Source organism: Pipistrellus hanaki (assembly GCF_964339955.1).
Source record: "Pipistrellus hanaki genome assembly, chromosome: 16".
Lineage (NCBI taxonomy): Eukaryota > Metazoa > Chordata > Mammalia > Chiroptera > Vespertilionidae > Pipistrellus > Pipistrellus hanaki.
The window spans coordinates 47,508,219-47,529,958 of record NC_140518.1 but is presented as its reverse complement, the minus strand read 5'-3'; the positions used below and the strand labels follow the sequence as shown (position 1 = coordinate 47,529,958).

Below are 21,740 nucleotides of genomic sequence, written 5' to 3'. Positions count from 1 at the left end.
TACGATGGAGGGAGGCAGGGCTGGCACACAGTAGGTCCAGGCCCGGCTCCGGTTGGAGACAGGCTCGGGAAGGCGCCGCTGGAATGGAGGGTTTGCAGGGAGCCCGCCCGGAGGTCGGGTCCGCCCCTTCCCCCCGCGGCTCCCGCCCCTGCAGCTGTCAGCCCGCCGGCCACGGCGCCGGTCCACCAAACCTGACTGACGTCCCCGCGCGCGCCCCCTCCCCGCCTACACGCTACCTTACGCCACGGCTTTGTCCCGCCCCCGGCTCCCATTGGCCGAGAGGTTTCTTTGTTAGCTGAAGCTCACCGCTGCCATTGGCCGGCAGGGCCGCCGATCGCGTCGGGGCGAGGCTCCGCTCCGCACAGCCCCGCGTGCTCCCCCGCCCCCGCGCCCGCCCCGCCCCGCCCGCCCGCCCGCCCGCCTGCCCGCCCGGAGTGCGCGAGGCGCTCCGCTCCCATTGCTTCGGCCGCTGGGCGCGGGGCAGAGGCGGCCGGACCGAGCGCAGGAGCCCGCGGCGACCCGGGGCCTGAGAGGCGGGCCGAGCGCGGAGGCAGGGCCCGGGAGGCGCGTCCATGGGCCCGCGGCGGCCGGCCGGGGGCTGTGCGGGCGGGCGGCGGGCGCCGCGCGCTCTGTGAGGGCCCGGCCCACGTCCGGCCCGCGGAGCCGCCCTGCCCGCCGGGGGCGCGCTCGGCCTGCGTCGGCGGCCCGCGGCGCGAGGCGGGGACATGCCGCGGCGCCCGCGCTGACCGCCCGCCGCCGTGCATGCTGCCGCCGCCCCTGCTGCCGCCGTCTGCCGGGCCGGCCTGGGCCTCGCCGCCGCCGCGCCGGCCATGTCGGCGGCCAAGGAGAACCCGTGCCGGAAGTTCCAGGCCAACATCTTCAACAAGAGCAAGTGCCAGAACTGCTTCAAGCCCCGCGAGTCGCATCTGCTCAACGACGAGGACCTGACGCAGGTGAGCGGGCCCGGCGAGGCGGCCTGCGAGGCCGAGGCCGCGCCGGAGCAGCCCCTCCCCGCCCGGCTCCCGGGGCCGCAGCCCCGCGGGGAAAGGAGGCGGCGCTGCCTGTCCCGGGGCGGGCGCGGCTGGGTGCCTCTGAAGGCTCCGGGGAAATGAAAAAAAGCCGGAAAAATGCCTTTAGTCCCGGTGTGTGTGAGTGTGTGTGTGTGTGTGTGTGTGTGTGTGTGTGAGAGAGAGAGAGAGAGAGAGAGAGAGAGAGAGGGAGGGAGGGAGGGAGGGAGGGGGCTGGGGGGGGGAGTGTATTGATGGCCTGGGACAAAGGGAAAATCCTCAAGTATGCCGAAAAATAACATCCTTTCCCGTTCCCATCGCCCTGCCGTGTGATTCATGCTTTTTGGGTGACTCAAAAATGCCTGGTTTTTCTTAGTATGAACAAAGCGCCGAGGACTTCTTGCAGCTTCCCAGGACCCCCCCCCCCCACCCCCCCCCTCTGTCGTGGGACCCGACTTGGACTTTTCCCCTCAGAGAGGCGGCCGGAGCGGGGCTGGTGGGTGGACTGCGGGTCCCGCTTGTCAGACCCATCCTGCCCGTTCTCTCTTACTGTCGCTGTCAGGGGTGGGAGTCTGGGGAGGGGGTCTTGCCCTTGAACTTAAGCTGGGGGGCCTTCTGTTGGTGGTAGGGCTGGGGCTCCTCTCTCGCCCAGCCCGCCCATCACTTGTCAAGGGGTGAGGAGACCTTGGGTCCTGGGGGAAGTCGGTTCCCTTCTCCTTTATCAGTCAGATGAGGGAGGGCTCTAGGACGGTTCTGTAGCTCCCACACCTGCCTCTTTGCAAATACTGGTCCTGGGCCCAGCCCTGGAGTGACCCAGCAGAGGAGGGCATTTGTATTGGTAACAGCTCCCCAAGAAGTCCGGCTGTGGCCCACTGTCTTGGGGAACCTGGCACTGGCTGCCCTCCGAGCTCCTGGGGAACACAGAGGTCTTGGGGGCTTTCAGATTTGTTGGATTTCCTGACCCAACCTTGTCTCATTCCCTTGGGGGTGTCTGTGCCCCCCCGCCCCCCCTCCAGACCCTGTCCTCTCCAGAGCTCCTGCCATGCCCCTGAGAGGCCTTCCATCCTGGGGAGACCTGGCTTACCCTGCTTTCTCAGAAGAACCCGGGGGCAAGACGCTGCGTGAAGCGCACCCGGGCCGCTGTCCTGCCGCCAAGCTCACAGGTCCCTCCTCGCTGAGTTGGGTGTCAGGGCAGGAGCTGTGGTCGGGACATATGCCTTCCTCTAGGCCAGGCTCCCAGCAGCCAGGAAGACTCCTTCCATGGACGACCAAAGCCTAGCACCCAGGCTGCGGGTCCGTAAGATCGTTAGGCCAGAGGGCCAGGCGCTCAGGGAGCGCGGGGTTTGGCTGGGTGTCTGGCTGTGGGCCGGTTCATGAGGAGGTTCCCTCGTCTGACCGATGCCTTTTTCTGGGAAGCAGTTTACGTGCTAACGGGGTCCTGGACCTGGAGCCAGGAGACCTTGCTTCTGGTCTTGGCTGTCACTTTCAGTTGTATGACCTTGAACAAGTAAGTCCCTTTGCCTCTGAACAGCTCATTTCCTTTAAAATATTTTTATTGATTTCAGAGAAGAAGGGAGAGAGAGAGAGAGAGAGAAACATCAGTGATGAGAGAGAATCATTGATTGGCTGCTTTCTGCATGGGGATGGGGCATGTGCCCTGGCTGGGAATTGAACCCTGACCTTCTGGTTCATGGGTCGATGTTCAACCTTGGAGCCACACCGGCTGGGCTAGTTCATTTCCTTTTCTATAAACCGGAGTAGAGATTCCTGACTTAACCTCACTCAACAGGCTATTGTGAAAAGCAAGGACTGATGTTTTACTAGATTTTTTTTCTTACCATTTAAAAAGACAAACAACAAACACTTCTGCAATAGTTAACGTGGGGTAGGAGGCCACTGAGCTTGGCGGAGTTGTTCTGAGAGTTTCCTGGTTATTCCAGGCAGTGGTCAGAGGGTTTGTTTCCAATTCTTAGGTTTAGATTGACTAGAATGAAATATGTATGTATGAGTTGAATCTATTAAAAAAATTTAAAAATCTGTTGATAATTAATTTGATTCAAAGGAGTAGGGTTATACATTCAAAGTACTTTTCCTCTTTTCACTGTGTTCACAGTTGAATTGTTGATTTTAAAGCAGGCCTGAAAGGCAGTTTCTGGAATAATGAGGGGCTATTTGTGCTGCAGGAGATTAGGTCAGCCTTCCACCTCCTGGGATCTTTCAGGAAGAAACTGCTCTGGAAGAGGGGAGGGGGACCAGGGCTGTTGCCAAGAGCCCTTACCGCGTTCTGCATCCGGCCCTCCCTCACCACCCCAGCGTCTTACTCTCAGCCTCCGGCTTCTTTAGAAAACCTCAGCCAATTGGTTCCCATCAGTCTCCCCAAGTCCTTGCTTCCTGCTCCCTTTTCTGCCCTGAGCTTATTTTAGACCATCGAGGCTGGAAGATAGATCAGCAGTAATTGAGGCCGCCCCCTTTAAGAGGCGAGGACACTGAAGTCAGTGAAACTGGCTTTTGCCCTGGGATGTCATGGTCCCAGGGGCAGGCATTTCTCCCAGGCGTCTGATTTGAGCTTATTCCCACAGCTGTGGCTTTTGCTTTTGTTTGTTTTCCCCCAGAAAGGTACAGAAACTTCTTAGGGACTGCATCGTAGCCTCAGACCTGGAAGAGCCTTCAGATCAGCTAATCTACTTTTAACCATGAGAAGACCAAATCCCAGAGAAGGGAGCAGCTTGCCCACTTCGGGGACACAGTCAGGATTCTTCATCTCCTGTTCTCCCCCTACAAAGGTCTGCAGTGGCCATTCCACAGACATGTGGGGAGGAGAATGGTGTCAAGGGTGATTACGTTCCAGAAGGTTCCTTGGAGAGCAGGCTTCGGGTATTCCACTAGGGCCCTTGAGGTTGCCAGCTCAGTTCCGTAGTCTTTCCTCAGGACTGGAATTCAGAGTGACCCAGGCAAAGTAGTAAGCAGCAATCCTTTACCTGTCCGGGCATCCTCCAGCCCCAGCCCCTGTCCACAGGGTAGCATCTGTCCTTCAGTTCTTCTCCTGTGCATTTCCTGCTAGATATGGACTCAAATTCATAGTTAAAACCTTTCTTAACCTAAACTGTGTGTACGTATTTGCAACATATTTTTTTCTTGTTAGTAACACATCTTACAACTCTCCTCATGGTATTAAATACAAATGTACAAAACTCATTGTGCACAGTGTACCACCAGGTATGTATGATAGTTATGTATTGATGAGCAACGAAGTTACTTCTGGGCTTTACTGTTATGAACAGGGATGCTTCCACGAATGGCTTTCTGAATGCTTTTGGGTACATGTGTGTCCGCATGAATGCAAGTATTTCTCTGGGCAAATCCTTAAAAAAGGTGACTGGATTAACATCAGACGTATTACATTTTTTACAGGTATTACTAAATTGCCTTCCTAAAATGGCTGTGTCGTACCTTTGCCAGGATTGGATGTTATCAAATGATTTAATTCTTTAATATTTTCCCTAATTACCAGTGATGTTAAGCCTGTCTTTATAATATTTATTAAATATATTTTATTTCTTTTGTGCATTGCCATTTTCTATTGTTTGCCGTGAGTTGTTTTTAAAAAAATATGTAATATATATATTTTTTATTGATTTTCCACAGAGAGGAAGAGAGAGGAATAGAGAGCTAGAAACGTCGATGAGAGAGAAACATCGACCAGCTGCCTCCTGCACACCCTCCATCGGGGATGTGCCCACAACCAATTTACCTGCCCTTGACCAGAATCAAACCTAGGATCCCTCAGTCCGCAGACCGATGCTCTATCCACTGAGCCAAACAGGTTTCGGCTTATTGATTTTTTTACAGAGAGGAAGGGAGAGGGATAGAGAGCTAGAAACATCGGTGAGAGAGAAACATCGATCAGCTGCCTCCTGCACACCCCCTACTGGGGATGTGCCCACAACCAAGGTACATGCCCTTGACCGGAATCGAACCTGGGTCCCTTGAAGTCCACAGGCGGACGCTCTATCCACTGAGCCACACCGGTTTCGGCTGTTTGTTTTGTTTTTAATTGGGTTAGTTCCCCACACCCATTGGTTTGTAGGAGTTTTCTGTATGTATTCTAGGTCAGGATCCACAAACTTTTTCTATATAATGCCAGATATTAAATATTTTGGCCTTAAAGGCCATACAGTTTTTGTAGCAACTATGAAACTTTGCTATTATAGTGTAAAGCTGCTGTAGGCAATACATAAACCAATGGGAAATGACTGTTTCCAATAAAACTTTATTTACATAGCCAGATAGTTTTCAGGAGTTGGTGACTTCCGTTCTAGGTATTAATCTGACACCTGTCATATAGTGCAGGTATTTTCTCTCAGGGTGTCACTTTTTTTTTTTTTAATTAATATATTTTATTGATTTTTTACAGAGAGGAAGGTAGAGAGATAGAGAGCTAGAAACATCGATGAGAGAGAAACATCAACCAGCTGCCCCTTGCATACCCCCTACCGGGGATGTGCCCGCAACCAATGTACATGCCCCTGACCGGAATCAAACCTGGGACCCTTCAGTCCGCAGACTGACGCTCTACCACTGAGCCAAACCGGTTTCGGCAGGGTGTCACTTTTAATTTTTATGTATGTTCATTTATCTTTATTATCTGGTAGGTTTAAATATGAATGCAGTTAAATTTCCATATTTTCCTTTATAGTTTGCAGTCCTTTTAATAAATAGTGAGTATTTATTTATTTTGTTAACCCTCACCCAAGGATATTTTTCCATTGATATTTTTAGAGAGAGTGAAAGAAGGGAAACACACATACATCATTGTGAGAGAAACACATTGATTGGTTGCCTCCTGCACACATCCTGACTGTGGTGGGGGATGGGACCTGTTACCCATATACATATCCTTGACCAGGAATCGAACCCAAAACCCTTTGATGTGTGGGCTGATGCTTTAACCATAGGAGCAACACTGTTCAGGGTTATTGTTTGTAGTTTTAATCTTATGCATACAAACGTCTTCTTTACAAGTTATAAAAGCATTCCCAAATGCTTTTATACATATGCTCATAATAGCACTATTCACAGTAGCCAAAACATAGCAACAACCCAAGTGTCCATGTTTGGATAAATGGATAAGCAAATCATGGTTTATTCATACATTGGAATATTATTCAGTTATAAAAAGGAATAAAGTACTGAGACATGTTACAGCATGATTGAACCTCAAAAACATGATGTAAGTGAAAGAAACAGATGCAGGGTCACAGACTATGATTTGTATACCGGAAATATCCAGAATAGGCAAATCCATAGAAACAAAGCATATTAGTGGTTGTCACGGTTCTGGGGAGGGTGGAATGAGGAGTGCCTGCTGACGGGATCAGGTTTCTATTGGAGCGGTGAACTGTTCTAAGACCAGATAGAGATGCTATTGCATAGCATGTGAGTGTACTAAATGCCACTGAATTGATCACTCTAAAACGGTCAATTTTTTGTGAGTTTTACTTCAATAAAAATACATACAAAATCACAAGTGGGCGTGCACACACAGGTACATACATCCAAGCCTGCCCTCTGCTTTTTGTGTCATTTGGAGTGATTATCTGATTATTTCTAGAGTCTAGATCAGGGATTTACCTTAAAAAAAAAAAAAAAGTCAGATAGTAAATACTATTCCAGACTTTGTAGACTAACTGGCTACATCGAGGAGTTTCTGTAGGTACTTATAGAACCATTTAGAAAGGTAAAAATCCATTCTTGGTTTCGGGCCTTAAAAAAGCCAGTAGGTTAGATTTGGTCTACCAGGCTTAGCTTGCCAAACCTCTTGGTTAGACCCACCATATCTGTCATTTAAAATTTTCTAGTTGTCACATTCAAGAAGTAAAAAGAAATAGGTGAAGTTAATTTTAATTAACCTAACATATCCAAATTACTCTCCTTTCAACATGTAAAGTCATGTGCACTTCTACCTTTATGGCACCTTTCAATTCAGACCAGCCATTTGCCAGGGGCGCCAGAGCCGTGAGGGGCTGGTGCTGTACTGCAGCAGCCCTGCCCGCCGCTGGGCTATGGGCAGGGGGGCGGGGGGGGGGGGAACAGAGGGGGAAATCTGTGCTTGTAGGTCTCTGTCCTCCCTGAGGGCACTTTGCAGATGCAGTTTCTCTCCGGGCTCCTGTTTGTGCCCCTCGCCTCCTTAGTGTCTCTTTGGCCAACTTTTAGGGGTTCTCAGTGGTTGATTGGCTGGCTTCTTTGATGTGTCTTTTTAGTGTGGTTGAGAGCGTTGGGCCTCTGATCCTCATTCCCTATCCAGGGGCAAAGGGAGGAGGGTGCTGGCGAAGGCCAAGCTGGCTTGTCCCTGGAGAGGGAGCCTGTGAGCGGGGGTGGGGGGAGCTGGTGTGCCCCCCTCCAGGCTCCGTGCTGTGTGTGTGTGGGGGGGTGGCTGTGATCTGACACAGTGCTTTGTCTCTGCGGAGTGTTCTGCAGCTGTGTCCTGCTGCCTTTCCCTGCGCTCGCCTGCTGCCTGACCTTTGTCTCGGATTCTTTTCTTTTGCTCCAGAGGAGGACTACAATGGGAGACCTATGTTCTATTCTTGGCACACACTATGCAGGGTGGCCGGGAAGGTCACTCGTTCTTTGCGCCTCGGTTTCCCACTCACATGTGGGAGCCCATATTCGCTGTGCAGGGAGTGGGTGCTAATGGGACCAAGGGAGGATGCTGGCCAGGCCTGTGGAGGTGGCCGAATCCCCTGCTGGTGAGTAATATTCCAGGAAGCTTCCTGAGGACCACTGCTGGGGGAACAGCCGTTGTTTAGGCTGTCTCCTGATTACTAGACCCTGATATTGTTTAGCTGAAATAAAGAATTTTCACTTGGAATGTTTACTAGTATCCTTAAATTGTTCTCAAGCTGCCATTGAGCCTTAAAAGAGAGGGGAGAACATTGAAAACGGAAAAGAGACACGCAGAAGTAACTCCCACTGGGTCGTCCTAGTACTGTGGACGGGAGGTGGGCGGGCAGGGAGAGGTATAAGAGCACTGAGTGCTAATTTGGAAGCATTCAACCCGAGAAAGTAGGCTTTTCATTCATCCTTGAAAACTCACTTTCCAAGCCTCACTTTCCCCTTTGAAATGACACAGTTGCACCAGGTCAGTGGTTTTGAAACTTTCATTGCATCTTGAGTCTTTTATTCAAAGGACTCATATGTGGAAATGCCATATGTGAGGCCTAGAGTGACAGTTCTGGGCTACATTAGGTAGAAGCCTGGAGCTTGGCTGCTTGTCTACCTCGGCTCTTCATCTCAGGAGTCTCCTATCACTACCCTAGATGGTGTGGGCGGTTGAGGGTCCTATGAAATCATCCAGGATGGTTTCACAGCTGCCTTGGGACGGAACCTGGGTGCCCATGCCCACTGCTTCCATCATGTTACCACTTCCTTTGGAAAGTGGCTGACTCCCTGGCATTTGGGCTCTGTGGACTGGGGCTGGAGCCTCCAGACCACTCACTGTTGTTGTTTTCCAGTCAGGCTCCTTCTAGTTCACATGTAACCACAGCTTTAGTTTGGCCTTTGCATGTTGTGCTGGACACGGGGCAACTTGCAGTGAGAGTGAGCAGATGGGCCCAGCGAGTCCTCCTGAGTCCACTCGCCGAATCAAGTGTTACAGACCATGACCTCATCCTGCCCTTGGCAGCTGGGAGGAGAGCAGGCTGGTGGCAGCATGACCACATGGGAGGTTAGGTGTCCCGATCAAGGTCACCAAGCTGCCTAGCCGTGGGCTGTGATCTATAACTCGGTTCCATGAGGCTTCCACACCAGTGTTTCTGAGGCCACGGGTCTGTCTCCCCGCTCACTTTGACTTGTAAACATGTTCTGTTTCTGTAGCAGGCTGGGGTATTGCAAATAACTCAAAGCTAATGGACTTCTAATTCCTAGCTATGGGAGAGCAAGGACCTGCAGGGCTGGATGATCTCCCTCCATTAAGCAAAAGGGAGGTATTGCCCCAGTTAGCAGATGGAGCCACCAAGGCTCAGAGAGATTCAGCGGCCTCCCTAGGTCATAGGAAGGGCAGGGCGGGTTTTTCTAAAGCCCTGTTTGGCCTTACCATCAGATAATCTTTTCTATAAAAACAGGCCTTACCCTGACTTGGATTTCGTAGTTGCTGGGGGGTGTGGGGTATATGTGGGGAGTCGGCTGTTCCGGACATTTTGCAGGTCCTCGTGCACGTTCTGAAATCTCCTTAGCCCGGGGTATCCCCTGTTCCCCAGGCAGGCTGCTGGCCTGTGGCAGTGACCACACCTTTGGCTTAGCCCCGCACAGGAAGTGCTATTTCCCCCAAAGCAGGAATTTGGAATCAGGAAATAGTTGTGTCCTTGATCTCTGTAGGTCCTAAAGCATGGGGCAGAGCCGCAAGGCTCTACCCACAGCTTCAGACCTGGTCTTTCACCTCCTAAGAGTCCTGGCCCGTAGCTAAAGGGGCTGGTGGGCTGTGGCTGCTGGGAGTCTCATTTGAATCAGAGAAAGAGCCAGCATTTCCAGGCTTCTGGGTGCCACACCTAGAGCCTTTCCACTCAGGTTGGTGAGTGACCTGGATGTAGGGAGCCGTGGACTAAGTAGAGTTGGGGTGTTTATTTGTCTTCTGTCTAGGGACCCACTCTGACCTAGAAATGTGACCCAGTTCCACTTTTCATTTAAATGTGCTCAAGGGAATGGAATGATGTGTGCGTGTGTGTGTGTGTGTGTGTGTGTGTCTGTGTGTGTGTGGGGGGGTGAGGGGAGGGGGCATTTAGCTCAGATTTGGATGAACATCCTGGCTCCATTTTAATGCTGATTGAGCATGTTACTCAGAGTTTGTCTGTGTCCCTTCTCTGAAAACCCGGGGCCATAATACCACCATGTCTTTGGGTGCCATGAAGGTGGTGGAAGCGGAAAGAAATGTCAAGTGCCGAATTTATCAATGCTTGGGTATGTGGTGGGAGCTCAAGTAAATGGGGTTCATTTTGCCAGCACTGCCCCAGACAGGGGCCCTCCCTCTGTGATTTTGTGGACTGGCTGACCCCACTCTGTTTCTGTGTACCCCCACACCCACATAACAAAGCCCAGGCTGCCTCCTCTCCCACTGAGCTGCCTGGCATCACCCTAGCAACTTCCTCAGTTAGCCCCAGGGACTGGAAGGGCCATCATTTTGCTGGTTTGGTTTGATTTTCAGCAGTAAGTACACAGTAAAGATCGAATTGGTTTTAAGAATTTGTAGTGGGCAGCAAATGAAGAGAACGGGTGCCATCGGCTCACCAGCTCACATTAGAGCGTGCTGATCCAGGCCAGTGGCCTGCCCCCTAAGCCCTGCCACGCCCAGAGGAGTGCACAGAGCAGGTCCCAGGAATGGGACCCATGAAAGTGGCTGAGCCCAGTGTCAGAAGTCGCTTTGGTGGTAAGTGTCTGAGTCACTGTCAGCAAAGAGGGGGTTAAGAGAAGCCACTAATTGGCTGGTGTCCCTGGGAGCAGTTGCGTGTGAATCAGTCTTCATACCCTGGGGCCTGGCTGACTTAGCCAGAGGAGCGTAGAGAGCAGCCAGGTCAGTCCCACATCGCTGGCCAGGTGGGCAGGAAATCCACCCGCTGCCCTCCCACCTTCTGAAAAGGAGTGAGCCTTTTGCCAAGGGACCCGTCTCTCGGGGCTTGGCAAGTGTAACCGGCTCCTTGTGAAAGCCTGTGCACAAGCTCTTCTCACAAGCGGACACCTTCTCGGCACAGTCCCGCGTCTCCATCCCACCCGAAACCCTGTGAGCTTAGGAGTCCTCTTCTTTGGAGTGCAGAGGTTTTCCTGAACCTAAATCACAGGAGCAGTGACATGCTCTGGGAATATGTATTGAGGCCCTGGTGCATTCATAGTAAACCGGCCATTGTTAACTCACTTATAATCGCAGCAGCCAGATGAAGCATTAAAGAGCTGAGAAAGCTGAGATGGAATGAGGTGACTGTAACTTGCCCAAGGTAGTGCAGTAAGGTGGTAGAGCTGGGGTGCAGGCCCACAGTCTTAACGCTGGGCCTCCTCCTTCCACTGTTTTCCATGTGGCGTAAGTGGGGCCTTCTGGGTGTGTGTGGCCCTCGGCCCCTCGTGTCAGGGGCGAAGGGCTGTCCTGTCAGAAGGGCGTGTGTGTGTGTGTGTGTGTGTGTGTGTGTGTGCTGGGAAGGGTGTGGTTGGAGGGTGAGGCTTGGGCTGAACTACTTAGATGTTTTGTTTCTTTTTTTCCTGCCTGTTTTTTGATGGAAGCACTGCTTTTTGAGGGTTGGGGTGTGACTTCTTCATGCAAAGCTCTTACCCCAGAAATTTGTCCCTACACTTTCCCCCTTTGCTACAAATGGTGTCATGTTCCCCAAATCCCACGGCCATGGCTCCTTGTCAAGACCAAACAGGGAAGAGGTGGCAATTTTTTTTATATATATATATTTTTTTTATTGATTTTTTACAGAGAGGAAGAGAGAGGGATAGAGAGTTAGAAACATCGATGAGAGAGAATCATCGATCAGCTGCCTCTTGCACACCCCTTACTGGGGATGTGCCCACAACTAAGGTACATGCCCTTGACCGGAATCGAACCTGGGATCTTTCAGTCTGCAGGCTGACGCTCTATCCATTGAGCCAAACCGGTTTCGGTGAGGTGGCAAATTTTTTATCCTTGCCCTAGGATATTTTTCCCATTGATTTTTTGAGAGTGGAAAGGAAGGAGGGGAAGACAGAGTGGAGGGGAAGACAGAGTGGAGGGGAGGAAGAGAGAAAGAAGTGAGAGAGAGACATCAATTTGTTGCCTCCTGCACGTGCCTCTTCTGGGCCAGAGGTTAAACCTGCAACCCAGGTGTGTGTCCTTGACTGGGAATCGAACTTGTGACCCTTTGGTGTGTGGGCAGATGCTCTAACCACTGACCACACTAGCCAGGTTGGGAAGAGGCTTTTTTAAATGTAACTTTCCCCTCTTTCTTTAATTGCTGAAGTCCAGAGAGCCTGGACTGGGCTTGCAGGGTATGTGTGTGGGTAGAAGGGTGAGCGGGCATCTGTGGGGAGTGAGAGGGAGACTGAAGAGCAGGCCAAAAACTGTGTATCTGTCCCTCTGTGCCTGGGATCTAATAAGCACTGTGCATGCTCATGCCTGCATGTGTTTGTGGGGGTGGGGAGTTTAGGTGAAATTCACATGACAAAATTAACAGTTTTTTGAAAAGTACAATTCAGTTGTATTTAGCTCATCCCCAGTCCTGTGCAAATTCCACCACTCTAGTTTAAACCATTTCATCACGCCGAAGGACACCAGCAACTATTGCATGGTGGTTTTCTACATTCTACTCCCAGTCCTCAGCAACCATTAATCTGCTTTCTGTCTCTGTGGGTTTACTTATTCAGGAAATTTCATCAGAATGCAATATGTCTTCTTTTGTCTGGCTTCTTGCACAGCATGTTTTCAGAGTTCATGCATGTGGTAGTATGAATCAGTACTTCATTGCTTTTTTATGACTGAACTAGTGGCCTGGTGCACAAATTTGTGCACATTGGAAGGAAGTTCACTAGAAGACATATTTTAATATTGCAATTTGCCATTTCTCTTTAATAAAAGTGTCAACCAAATTCACGATCGACAATGACAGATTGAAACACATGCATGCAATTGGCACCAGCGAGAGCTTTATATGTGTCACACATGTGCAAGTCAACTTAGTCTTCTATAAATATAGAATAAATTAGACTTGCTTCATTAGACTTGCTTTCTGATGTAGCTAAACTTTTTCCAGCCCAGTGAAGCACCCCAACTTCTCTTTCAGATATTTGTGAGCAACACAGCAATAAATAACAGCACGAAGCAGATTATTATTGTAGATCATGCAGGGAGAACAAAGGGTAAAATATTTAACTGCAGCAGGCCTGCAGGGGAGGGCAATTGTTGGAGGGGAGGGAGGAGGGAGACCAGGCCTGCAGGAGAGGGTAGTTGGGAGGGATCAGGCCTGCAGGGAAAGGCAGTTAGGAGCAATTGGTCTAGCAAGGGAACAGTTAGGGGGTGATCAGGCTGGCATACAGAAGCGGGGCAATCAGGCAGTCAGGCAGGCTGGCAGGCAAGCGATTGGGAGCCAGCAGTCCTGGATTGTGAGAGGGATGTCTGACTGCCCGTTTAGGCCCAACGGTGGGAATGGGCCTAAACAGGCAGTCAGACATCCCTCGGGGGTCCCAGATTGGAGAAGGTGCTTTCTTTCTCCCCCACCCCCAGCACAAATTTTGTGCACTAGGCCTCTAGTATAGATAAAGATAATATTCTACTGTAAGGGTATTTATTTATCTCTTCACCTGTTGATAGACATTTAGGGTGCTTCCACCTTTTGGCTGGTGTCAGTAGTGGTGCTATGAACACGTTTTTGCTTAACCACCTATTCTCAGTTGTTCTGGGTGGAGAACTGATTGCTGGGAGCAGTGGTAATTCTGTTAGTGCCGTGTTTTGAATCAGTGCATCAAGCCAGATGCTGCACTACAGACTGTTGGGTGGAGATGGTGGAGAAAGTGCGGGAAGGAGTGGTGGGATGTGGGCGATGATGCCAAAGCTTAGTGCTCCTTATATGGCAGAGTCCAGGTGGGGATCGGGTCCAGGACAGCCCTCATGGTTGCAGGCTCTGGCTCTGGCTTTGAGGCGGTGGCAGCTGTGGCTGTGTGCAGGGGTGGCCAAGCCTCTTGGAGCTTCGTTCCCTCCTCTGTTTGTCTGACTTGAAGATTAGCTGAGCTGCCAAGAAGGAGCTAAGTCGGGGCTTTAATATTGTTTGGAGGGGGGCCAAGGGGCTTGGGACTTGAAGAACAGACAGCATAGAGGGTTTTTGGGGGGCACTGCAAGGTGGTGAGGGGCATGGGCAGCTTTGGAGGGCGGCCACGGTGTCTGCTATTGGGCCTCTGAAGGATCTTGGAGTTGGAGAGAGGAAAAGGCCTTATCTGGCCTGTTGGCCGCTCTGTTACTGGTTTTCACACTTTGTTTCTTAAGCTGTGGAATGTGGAGCCTCTGGAAGCAATGGAGCTCACACATGTGAAGGCCAGGCGGAGGAGAGGCACACCTGGACCAGCTCACCCAGCCCCGCCGACCCCACGCTCTGTAGTGGCCTTCGAGGCACAGCCTCTGGGTCTTCACTGTTTGAAAAACAGTGATTTGCTCTAACCCTTGCTTTAATATTTTTAATAAAATGAAATATTTGGTGCATACAAAAGAGCATTAGCATGTCTGTACAATATATGTACAGTATTCCTGCGGAACACCTAAGGTATTTGGTGTTTCAGCCTTAGTGTCTGGGATCCAGGGGAGGGGACCCACAAGCAGGTGTCACCTGCATGGTGTTCGGCCTCCTCTCCATGGTAGTGGTTTGCCCTTGACAAGAAGACGTCCCTGCTTGGCTGTGTGGAGGAATCTGCTCATTTCTAGACGGACTAACGCAAGTGCAGGGGCAAGTCTGGTGGGAGATGTGGCCTTTTAAGGTAGTGCCGCTGAGAAAGGACTGAGAAGGGACTGGAGACACAGTGAAGGCTCATTTTGTTTGGTGTGCCAGAGAGCCAGAGACATGTAATCAGATGGGGCAACACCGCTAGTAAAACAGCGAAAGCAGGGGTGTTGTGGGGCAGGACATGTCATCATGATCTGAGGAGTGTTGCTGTGGGAGTGGGCAGTGTGCTAGGTCAGTGGATCTCAAACTTTTTGTTCTCAGGATTCCATTATGCTTTTGATTATTGAGGCCCTCAAAAGCCTTTGTTTACGTGGGTTACCTCCAAGGTACTTACTGTATTAGAAATTTAAAAAATATTTCTTAATTCCTTTAAAAATAAACCTGCTAGCCCTGGATGCTGTTGCTCAGTGGTTACAGCATCAGCCCATGCTGCACTGGAGGATCACAGTTTGATTCACCTGGGTCATGGGTACGCATGTACCTGGGTTGCAGAATGGACCCCTGGCCCATGTCGGGATGGGGATGTGGGTGTGGAAGGCACCCAGTCGATGTATCTCTCTCACAATGATGTTTCTCTCACTCTGTCTTTCTCTTCCTGCCCATCTTCTATCTACTCTCTCTGAAAAACAGCAATGGGAAAATATCCTCGGTGAGGATTAACAAAAACTAATTAATTAAATCTGTTTCATGTTCACATACATAACAGTTGTATTCTGAAAAGAAACTTTTCTAAAACAAATGTTTGGAAATGCTGCTGAGAAGAGTCATATTATTTTACCTTTTTTTTTTTTTTTTTTTTTCTCAAATCTCTGTGATATCTGTCATAATGAAAGATAGCTGGATTCTCAGATCATCTGCATTCAGTCTATTGCATTACCAAGTCCTGGAAACTCTACTATATATAAATGAAAGAATGAGAGTGAAAAAGGCAAGTGATGACTTAGTGTTTTTGTAGAAATAGATTTGGCTCACAGACTCCCAAAAGGGTCTCCGGACTTGGGCCATTTGCATGAAGGCCCCAAATGCCTTGATAGGAGCAGCAGTGAGCACGCCTTTCCTTCGGGAGAAGATGCAGGTGCAGATCTGGCGGACGCGAGGTGGCTCTCGCAGTACAATGTCAGGGTAACAGGGCCACCATAGGCGAAGGCCTGCTTTCTCTGCAGCCTGTGCTGCAGTGACTGGCTCACCTCACCTCTTGCACCAAGGGCTGTCTGAGGAGTAATGAAGTGCTCCATGTGAAAACGGTGAGATAGCTCTTATTCTTCTGACTCTTAGAGGAGTCAGACTTGGGAAAGGAAGTTGCTTTGCTTGTATGCTTCACTCCGTAGTTTTCCGAAGGAAGAAGTCAGATGACTGGGATGTTTTAGGATGGAGACTGGAGCAGCTGCATGGCCTGCTGGGTCGCCCATGTGGGGCACAAGAGGCGGTTGAGGGTTAACAGGCTAGGTCAGGCCGTTCTTCTCCTAGTGCTGCCACTGATTGACTTTGTGGCCAAATGGCAAGGTGACCCTGGTGTTTCGTCTGTTCACTGAGTGGTGCTTGATAATTTCCAAGTTCCGGCCCATCCCAATTCCTGACTGGGAGCTTCATGTTTGGGTGAGAGGCATGGAGGTGGAGTACCCCTCAACCTGGAGATACAGGGTTGGGACAAGGGTCGGAGGTCAGGGTGGAGAGGGAGATTGGGATTCCTCAGTCTGGGAGTGATGGCTGAGTCCTGCTCCCTCTAACATTAGATGGGGCAGGGATTCAGGGGGATCTTGGAGAGGTCTTAAGTGACACATTGGGATTTTTCATTTTTTTGAGGGGAGAGGAGGAGAAGCTGGGATCAATCCTCAGAATCTGCTTTAGGAAAATTGCCTCTTCTTTTTGGAATTAAAATGCTCCTGAAGTCCTGGCTCTTGGATTTGATGACTGATAGGAACTTTTGTGTCTCTAATGTCAATTTTTATTAAAGAAAACATGTATCCTATCCCTGCTTCTCTCCCTGCTCCAGCCCTTCCATGTCTTTGCTGGTGGGGAAGTCTTTGTGGAAAGGCCTGAGTAGGTTTCCTCTGGCAGGTTTTCAGCGTGAGCCTGGACTGTGTAGCCCCCGGCTGCTTGTAAGGAGTCTCTCAGGAACCCTCTCCTGTCCCACACACCCCTTCAGCCCTTTTCTTCATTTGGCTTTTGAGGAGCTAATTGTCCAAACTTCAGATTGATAGTGGAGTTTACTTCTTTGGCATCTTACAGGAGGTTACAAACAGTCACCAAACATGTACAAGGATATTATAGCTGCCAAAAGGTATAAACAGCCCCCATATACAGCAAGTGGAGAATAGATAAACAAAAGGTAGCACAGATATGCAATGGGATATTATCCTATCTAATAAAAGAGTAATATGCAAATTGACTGTCACTCCAACACACAATATGGCTGCCCCATGTGGTTAAAGATGGCTGCCCCCATGTGAACACAGATGGTTGCAATAAGATGGCTTGCAGGGGAGGGCAGTTGTGGGCAATCAGGCCAGTAGGGGAGGGAAGTTGGGGGGAACCAGGCCTGCAGGGGAGGGCATTTGGGAGGAACCAGGCCTGCAGGGGAGGACAGTTGGGGGCAACCAGGCCTTCAGGGGAGAGCAGTTAGTGGCAACCAGACTGGCAAGGGAGAGCAGTTAGGCGTTGATCAGGCTAGCAGGGGAGGGCAGTTAGCGGCAATTGGACTGGCAGGAGATCAGTTAGGCATCAATCAGGCTGGCAGGGGAGTGGATAGGGGGTAATCAGGCTGGCGGGCAGAAGTTGCTAGGGGCAATTAGGCAGGCAAGCAGGTAGATGAGTGGTTGGGAGCCAGCAGTCCTGGATTGTGAGAAGGATGTCCGACTGACTGTTTAGGCCCAATCTTACTGGGATCGGCAGTTGGACATCCCTTGAGGGGTCCCAGATTGAAGAGGGTGCAGGCTAGGCTGAGGGACACACATGCACACCCCTCCCCCATGCACTAATTTTGTGCACTTGGCCTCTAGTTTGGCCATAAAAAGGAATGAAATATTGACACATCTATAATATGGGTGAACCTTGGAAACATTATACTGAGTGAAATAAGCCAGTTGCAGAAGATCACGTAGTATCTGATCCCATTTATAGGAACTGTCCATAAGAGTCAACTCTAGAGACAGAAAGTAGAGTAGTAGTTGCCAGGGGCTGGGTTGGGGATGGGGACAGGGTTTGGGAAGTGACAAAATGTTCTAAAATTGATTGTTGTGAATGCACCACAAACTATTGAATTGTACACTTCAAATGGGTGTGTTGTATGTGAATTATAACTCCAAAAATTATATCCCCAAACAGTTGTTACCCCCTATAAACTTTGATTTATGCTTATAAATTTTACCAAACTGTTACAGCCATACCTCATCTTATTGCACTTTGCTTTGTTGTGCTTCCCAAATACTGCATGTTTGTTTGTTTTTCATTTACAAATTAAAGGTTTGTGGCAAGTGTGCATCGAGCAAGTCTATCAGTGCCATTTTTCTTTTTTTTAAAAAATATATATTTTATTGATTTTGTACAGAGAGGAAGAGAGAGAGAGATAGAGAGTTAGAAACATCGATGAGAGAGAGTCAGCGATCAGCTGCCTCTTGCACACCCCCCACTGGGGATGTGCCTGCAACCAAGGCACATGCCCTTGACCGGAATCGAACCCGGGACCCTTCAGTCCCCAAGCCGACGCTCTATCCATTGAGCCAAACCGGTTTCGGCAATCAGTGCCATTTTTCAGTAGCATTTGCTAATTTCATGTCTGTGTCATGCAATATTTTAAACCATTATTATATTGATCTGTGATCAGTGATGTTACTATTGTAATTGCTTTGGGGCACCATGAGCCATGGCTATATAAGATAGTAAATTTAATCAGTTAATATTGTGTGTGTTCTGACTGCTCTACCAACCCACTGTTCACCCATTCTCTTCCTCTCCAGGGCCCCCCTCGGCCTAGGAGTGATAGTTCAGCCCTGCTTCCTCTAAACTTGTGAATAGAAAGGGAGTTCAAGGGAATATTAGAGAGGTCTCAAGTGACACATTGGAATTTTTAATTTTATTTTTTGGTAAGCAACACACAATGATATTGAGATTAGGTCAATTAATACCCTACAATGAACTCATAAGTGTCCAAATGAAAGGAAGAGTTGCCCGACTCTCACTTTAAAGCAAGGGCTGGAAATGATGAAGCTTAGTGAGGGAGGCGTGGAAAGCCACGGTGGACTGAAAGCTAGGCCTCTGGCACCGAACATTTAGCCACGCCATGAATGAAAGGAAAAGTCTTGAAGGGAATTAAAGGAGCTGCTCCAGTGAACATATGAATGATAAGAGAGTGAAATTGCCTTATTGCTGATAGGGAGAAAGTTTGGATAGAAGACCAAACCAGCCACAACATTCCCTTAGGCCAAAGCCTAAGCCAGAGCAAGGCCCTGCTCTCTTCAAGTCTGTGACGCTGGGAGCGGTGAGGAGGCTGGGAAGGAACGCTGGAAGGGCAGAGGCTGAGTCATGAGGTTTAAGGAAAGAAGGCATCTGCATGTCATAGACGTGCACGGGGAGCAACAAGTGCTGATGCAGAAGATGCGGCCAGTCACCCAGAAGACCGAGCTCAGATGATCAATAAACACACAGTGCATTGCAGACTCAGGAGCCCTTTTGGGACAAGATCCATCTACGACTTCATAACCAGAGAGAAGTCAGTGCCTGGCTTCGGAGGACAGGCCGACTCTCTTGTGAGAGGCTAGTGCAGCTGGTGACTTGCAGTCCAAGCCAGTGCTCCCATTCCATTCTAAAGTCCTGGGCTCTTAAGAATGATGCTGAATCTATTCTGCCCGTAAATGGAACAGCACAAGCACATCTGTTTACACACGGCTTGCTCATCTTTTAGTGCCCTGTTGAGACCCGCTCTCAGAAAAAAAGACTCCTTTCAGAATAGCACTGCTCACTGACAATGCCCCTGCTCCCCCGAGAGCCCTTATGAGCTGTACGTGAGGTTAGTGTTGCTGCCATGACCGCTAACACAACACTCAGCCATGGTCAGGAGTGATGTCCACTCCAAGCCTTTTTAGTTAGGAATGACATTGTGTAGCGCTATGGGTGCCATAGACAGTGGTTCCTCCGATGGGTCTGGGCAAGGTGAATTGAAAACCTTTGGAAGGACCCACCACTCTAGGTGCCACAAGAACATTTCGTGATGCGTGGGAGGAGGTGACATAGCAACATTAACAGGAGTTAGAAGAAGGTAATTCAGCCACCTTCCCTTTCTGCAACCGCCACCCTGATTAGGCAGCAGCCACCACCTTGAGGCAACGCCCTTTACCAGCAAAACAGATTGACTCACCAAAGGCTCTGATAATGGTTTAGTATTTTTTGCAATAAAGTATTTTTAAATTAAGGTATGTACCATATTTTCTTCTTGCACACTTAATAGACTACAGTATAATGTAACCATAACTTTTCTATGTGCTGGGAAACCAAAATATTGGTGGGACTCACTCTGTTGAGAACCAAATTCACAATATCTCTGAGGTTTGCTTGTGTTTGATATCTTTATGTCCCATCCTGTCCTTTCTGCTGGACCTTTGGTACCCATGTGGAGCTCACAGCACAGGCACTACCACCATTCTACTCTCTGGCATGGTTACCTTCGGTCCCAGTAGCATGCTATAGGGCATGGTTTGGAGTCACCTCTCACACACACTATGTATGTGCGTACACATGCACACAGCTTGGAATTCAGGCGTGGTCAGATGTGTGGCAGCACTGTGGAACATGTTCTGTGCCAAAACCAACAGGCCATCAGATAACATTACTTAGAGCTCTGGTCATTTTTTCACCAAATATTTATTGAGTGAAATACTGCCTCCACCCGGTGCAGCTTTTGCTTTGGCAGAGGGGGTGGAACTGTCAACAGATTGGTTTGAGACTTGGGGCTTCTGCGGTAGCTCTGGAGGAGTAGGCCCTGAAAGCACTAGGCCTCATGGAGTTCTTGGCATGTCTTTGAACCCCAGGCCCCATCACAGGTGGGTGGCACTGTGTGTAAAGCTCTGCCTCTGCCTCTGGAGGGAATTTCGGATTTCTGCACAGACCAGCCAACCTCACACCGGCTCAGCTGTGTTGCTTTTCCCTGACCCATGTCCTGGTCTTTTTTTCCGAAGTTGGTCATTGGCTCATTCCTCACAATGTCTCTCTCAGACCTCGCCTCTCCGTTCCACTGCATGGAATCTCTTTTCCTTGCTCCACTTTTTTTTGCCTTTGTCTCATGTGGGCATTCCCAGTGGCTTTGAAATCTTTGCGTGACCAGCCTTTGCCAGCAAAGGTTGGTAAACTGTGTTTCGGCAGAGTCCCGGGGCTGCGTATCCAGACGTAATCACTAGGGTTCCTTTTTATTCCCCAGAGTTCCCAGTTTGGATTATAAATTACAAGATGACCTCCTGAGGCTCTTCTTTTCCTGGGTGGGGGGAGGCAGGAGCCTGTGCTCACACATCTCGCACATGTAGAAAAGACTCCTCCTGGAAAAGGTCCTACAGTCTGTCAGCTCCTTAACAACCGTGTGCTCAAGCCATCGGAGTGGGAGCTCTGTGGAAGGGGGTGCGGGGTGGGTTCATTTTGTAGTGATACATTCAAACAGGCCCCACGCAGGCCGTGGGTGTCTGATGCGAGGATGTCTGGGGGAGTCTGAGTGATGTGCTAGGCAGGACTAGACTACCCAGGAGAATACCCCACTTGGGAATGTACTTCCTGCTGGGATGGCACATGGAGAGGCTGTGTCAATGTTAAGGGCTAGATATGGGGCCAGTGGCCTTGGTTCCTACCCCAGCTCTGTGGCCTTAGGTCACTTGACCTTTCTGTGAATCTTCATTTCCTCATATGTACAGTGGATGTAGTAATGGTACTTACCTCATAGATTTGTTTTGAGAGTTGAAGAGTAAGTGATGTGATATACCTAGAGCCTCCTAAGCCGTGGGAGCAGGAGGACGCATGTTCTAAGAGAGGAAACCAATGGGCGTTTTAAACAGACTCCCAGTGTAGACTTAGGTCCTCAAGGCCACATGCCTGGTCCTCTGCCAGCTGGTGAGCAGCAGCCTTTCTCACTCCGGACCTGGGCTGCTCGCCCTGGGCACGTGGCCCTGGTCCTGATCATGTTGAGTCACTTGCAGAGGCTGCAGCTCAATATGAGTATGTTCGCTTTGGCCAGTTGTTCTCTGCTGCCTTTTGGAGGCAGATGACCGGCCCTGGAAGCTGGTGCTAGCAGATGGAGCTGCACTGAGGAATG

At 49.9% G+C, this 21,740-nt stretch overlaps 1 protein-coding gene across 8 annotated transcripts in view; it reads left to right on the top strand.

Annotated features, from left to right (window-relative positions):
- Positions 1 to 397: 397 nt before the first annotated feature.
- Positions 398 to 21,740, top strand: part of MPRIP (myosin phosphatase Rho interacting protein) — a 180,495-nt gene continuing 159,152 nt past the window's right edge. For 5 of the 8 annotated variants that reach the window (XM_084861484.1, XM_084861481.1, XM_084861480.1 and 2 more), the window contains exon 1: positions 399 to 953. In XM_084861484.1, the coding sequence (XP_084717610.1) occupies positions 831 to 953 (123 nt within the window). In that variant the 5' untranslated portion in view covers positions 399 to 830. Of the gene's footprint in view, positions 954 to 21,740 lie in introns of all 8 variants that reach the window. The other 3 variants (XM_084861485.1, XM_084861486.1, XM_084861483.1) reach the window with 2 other exon arrangements.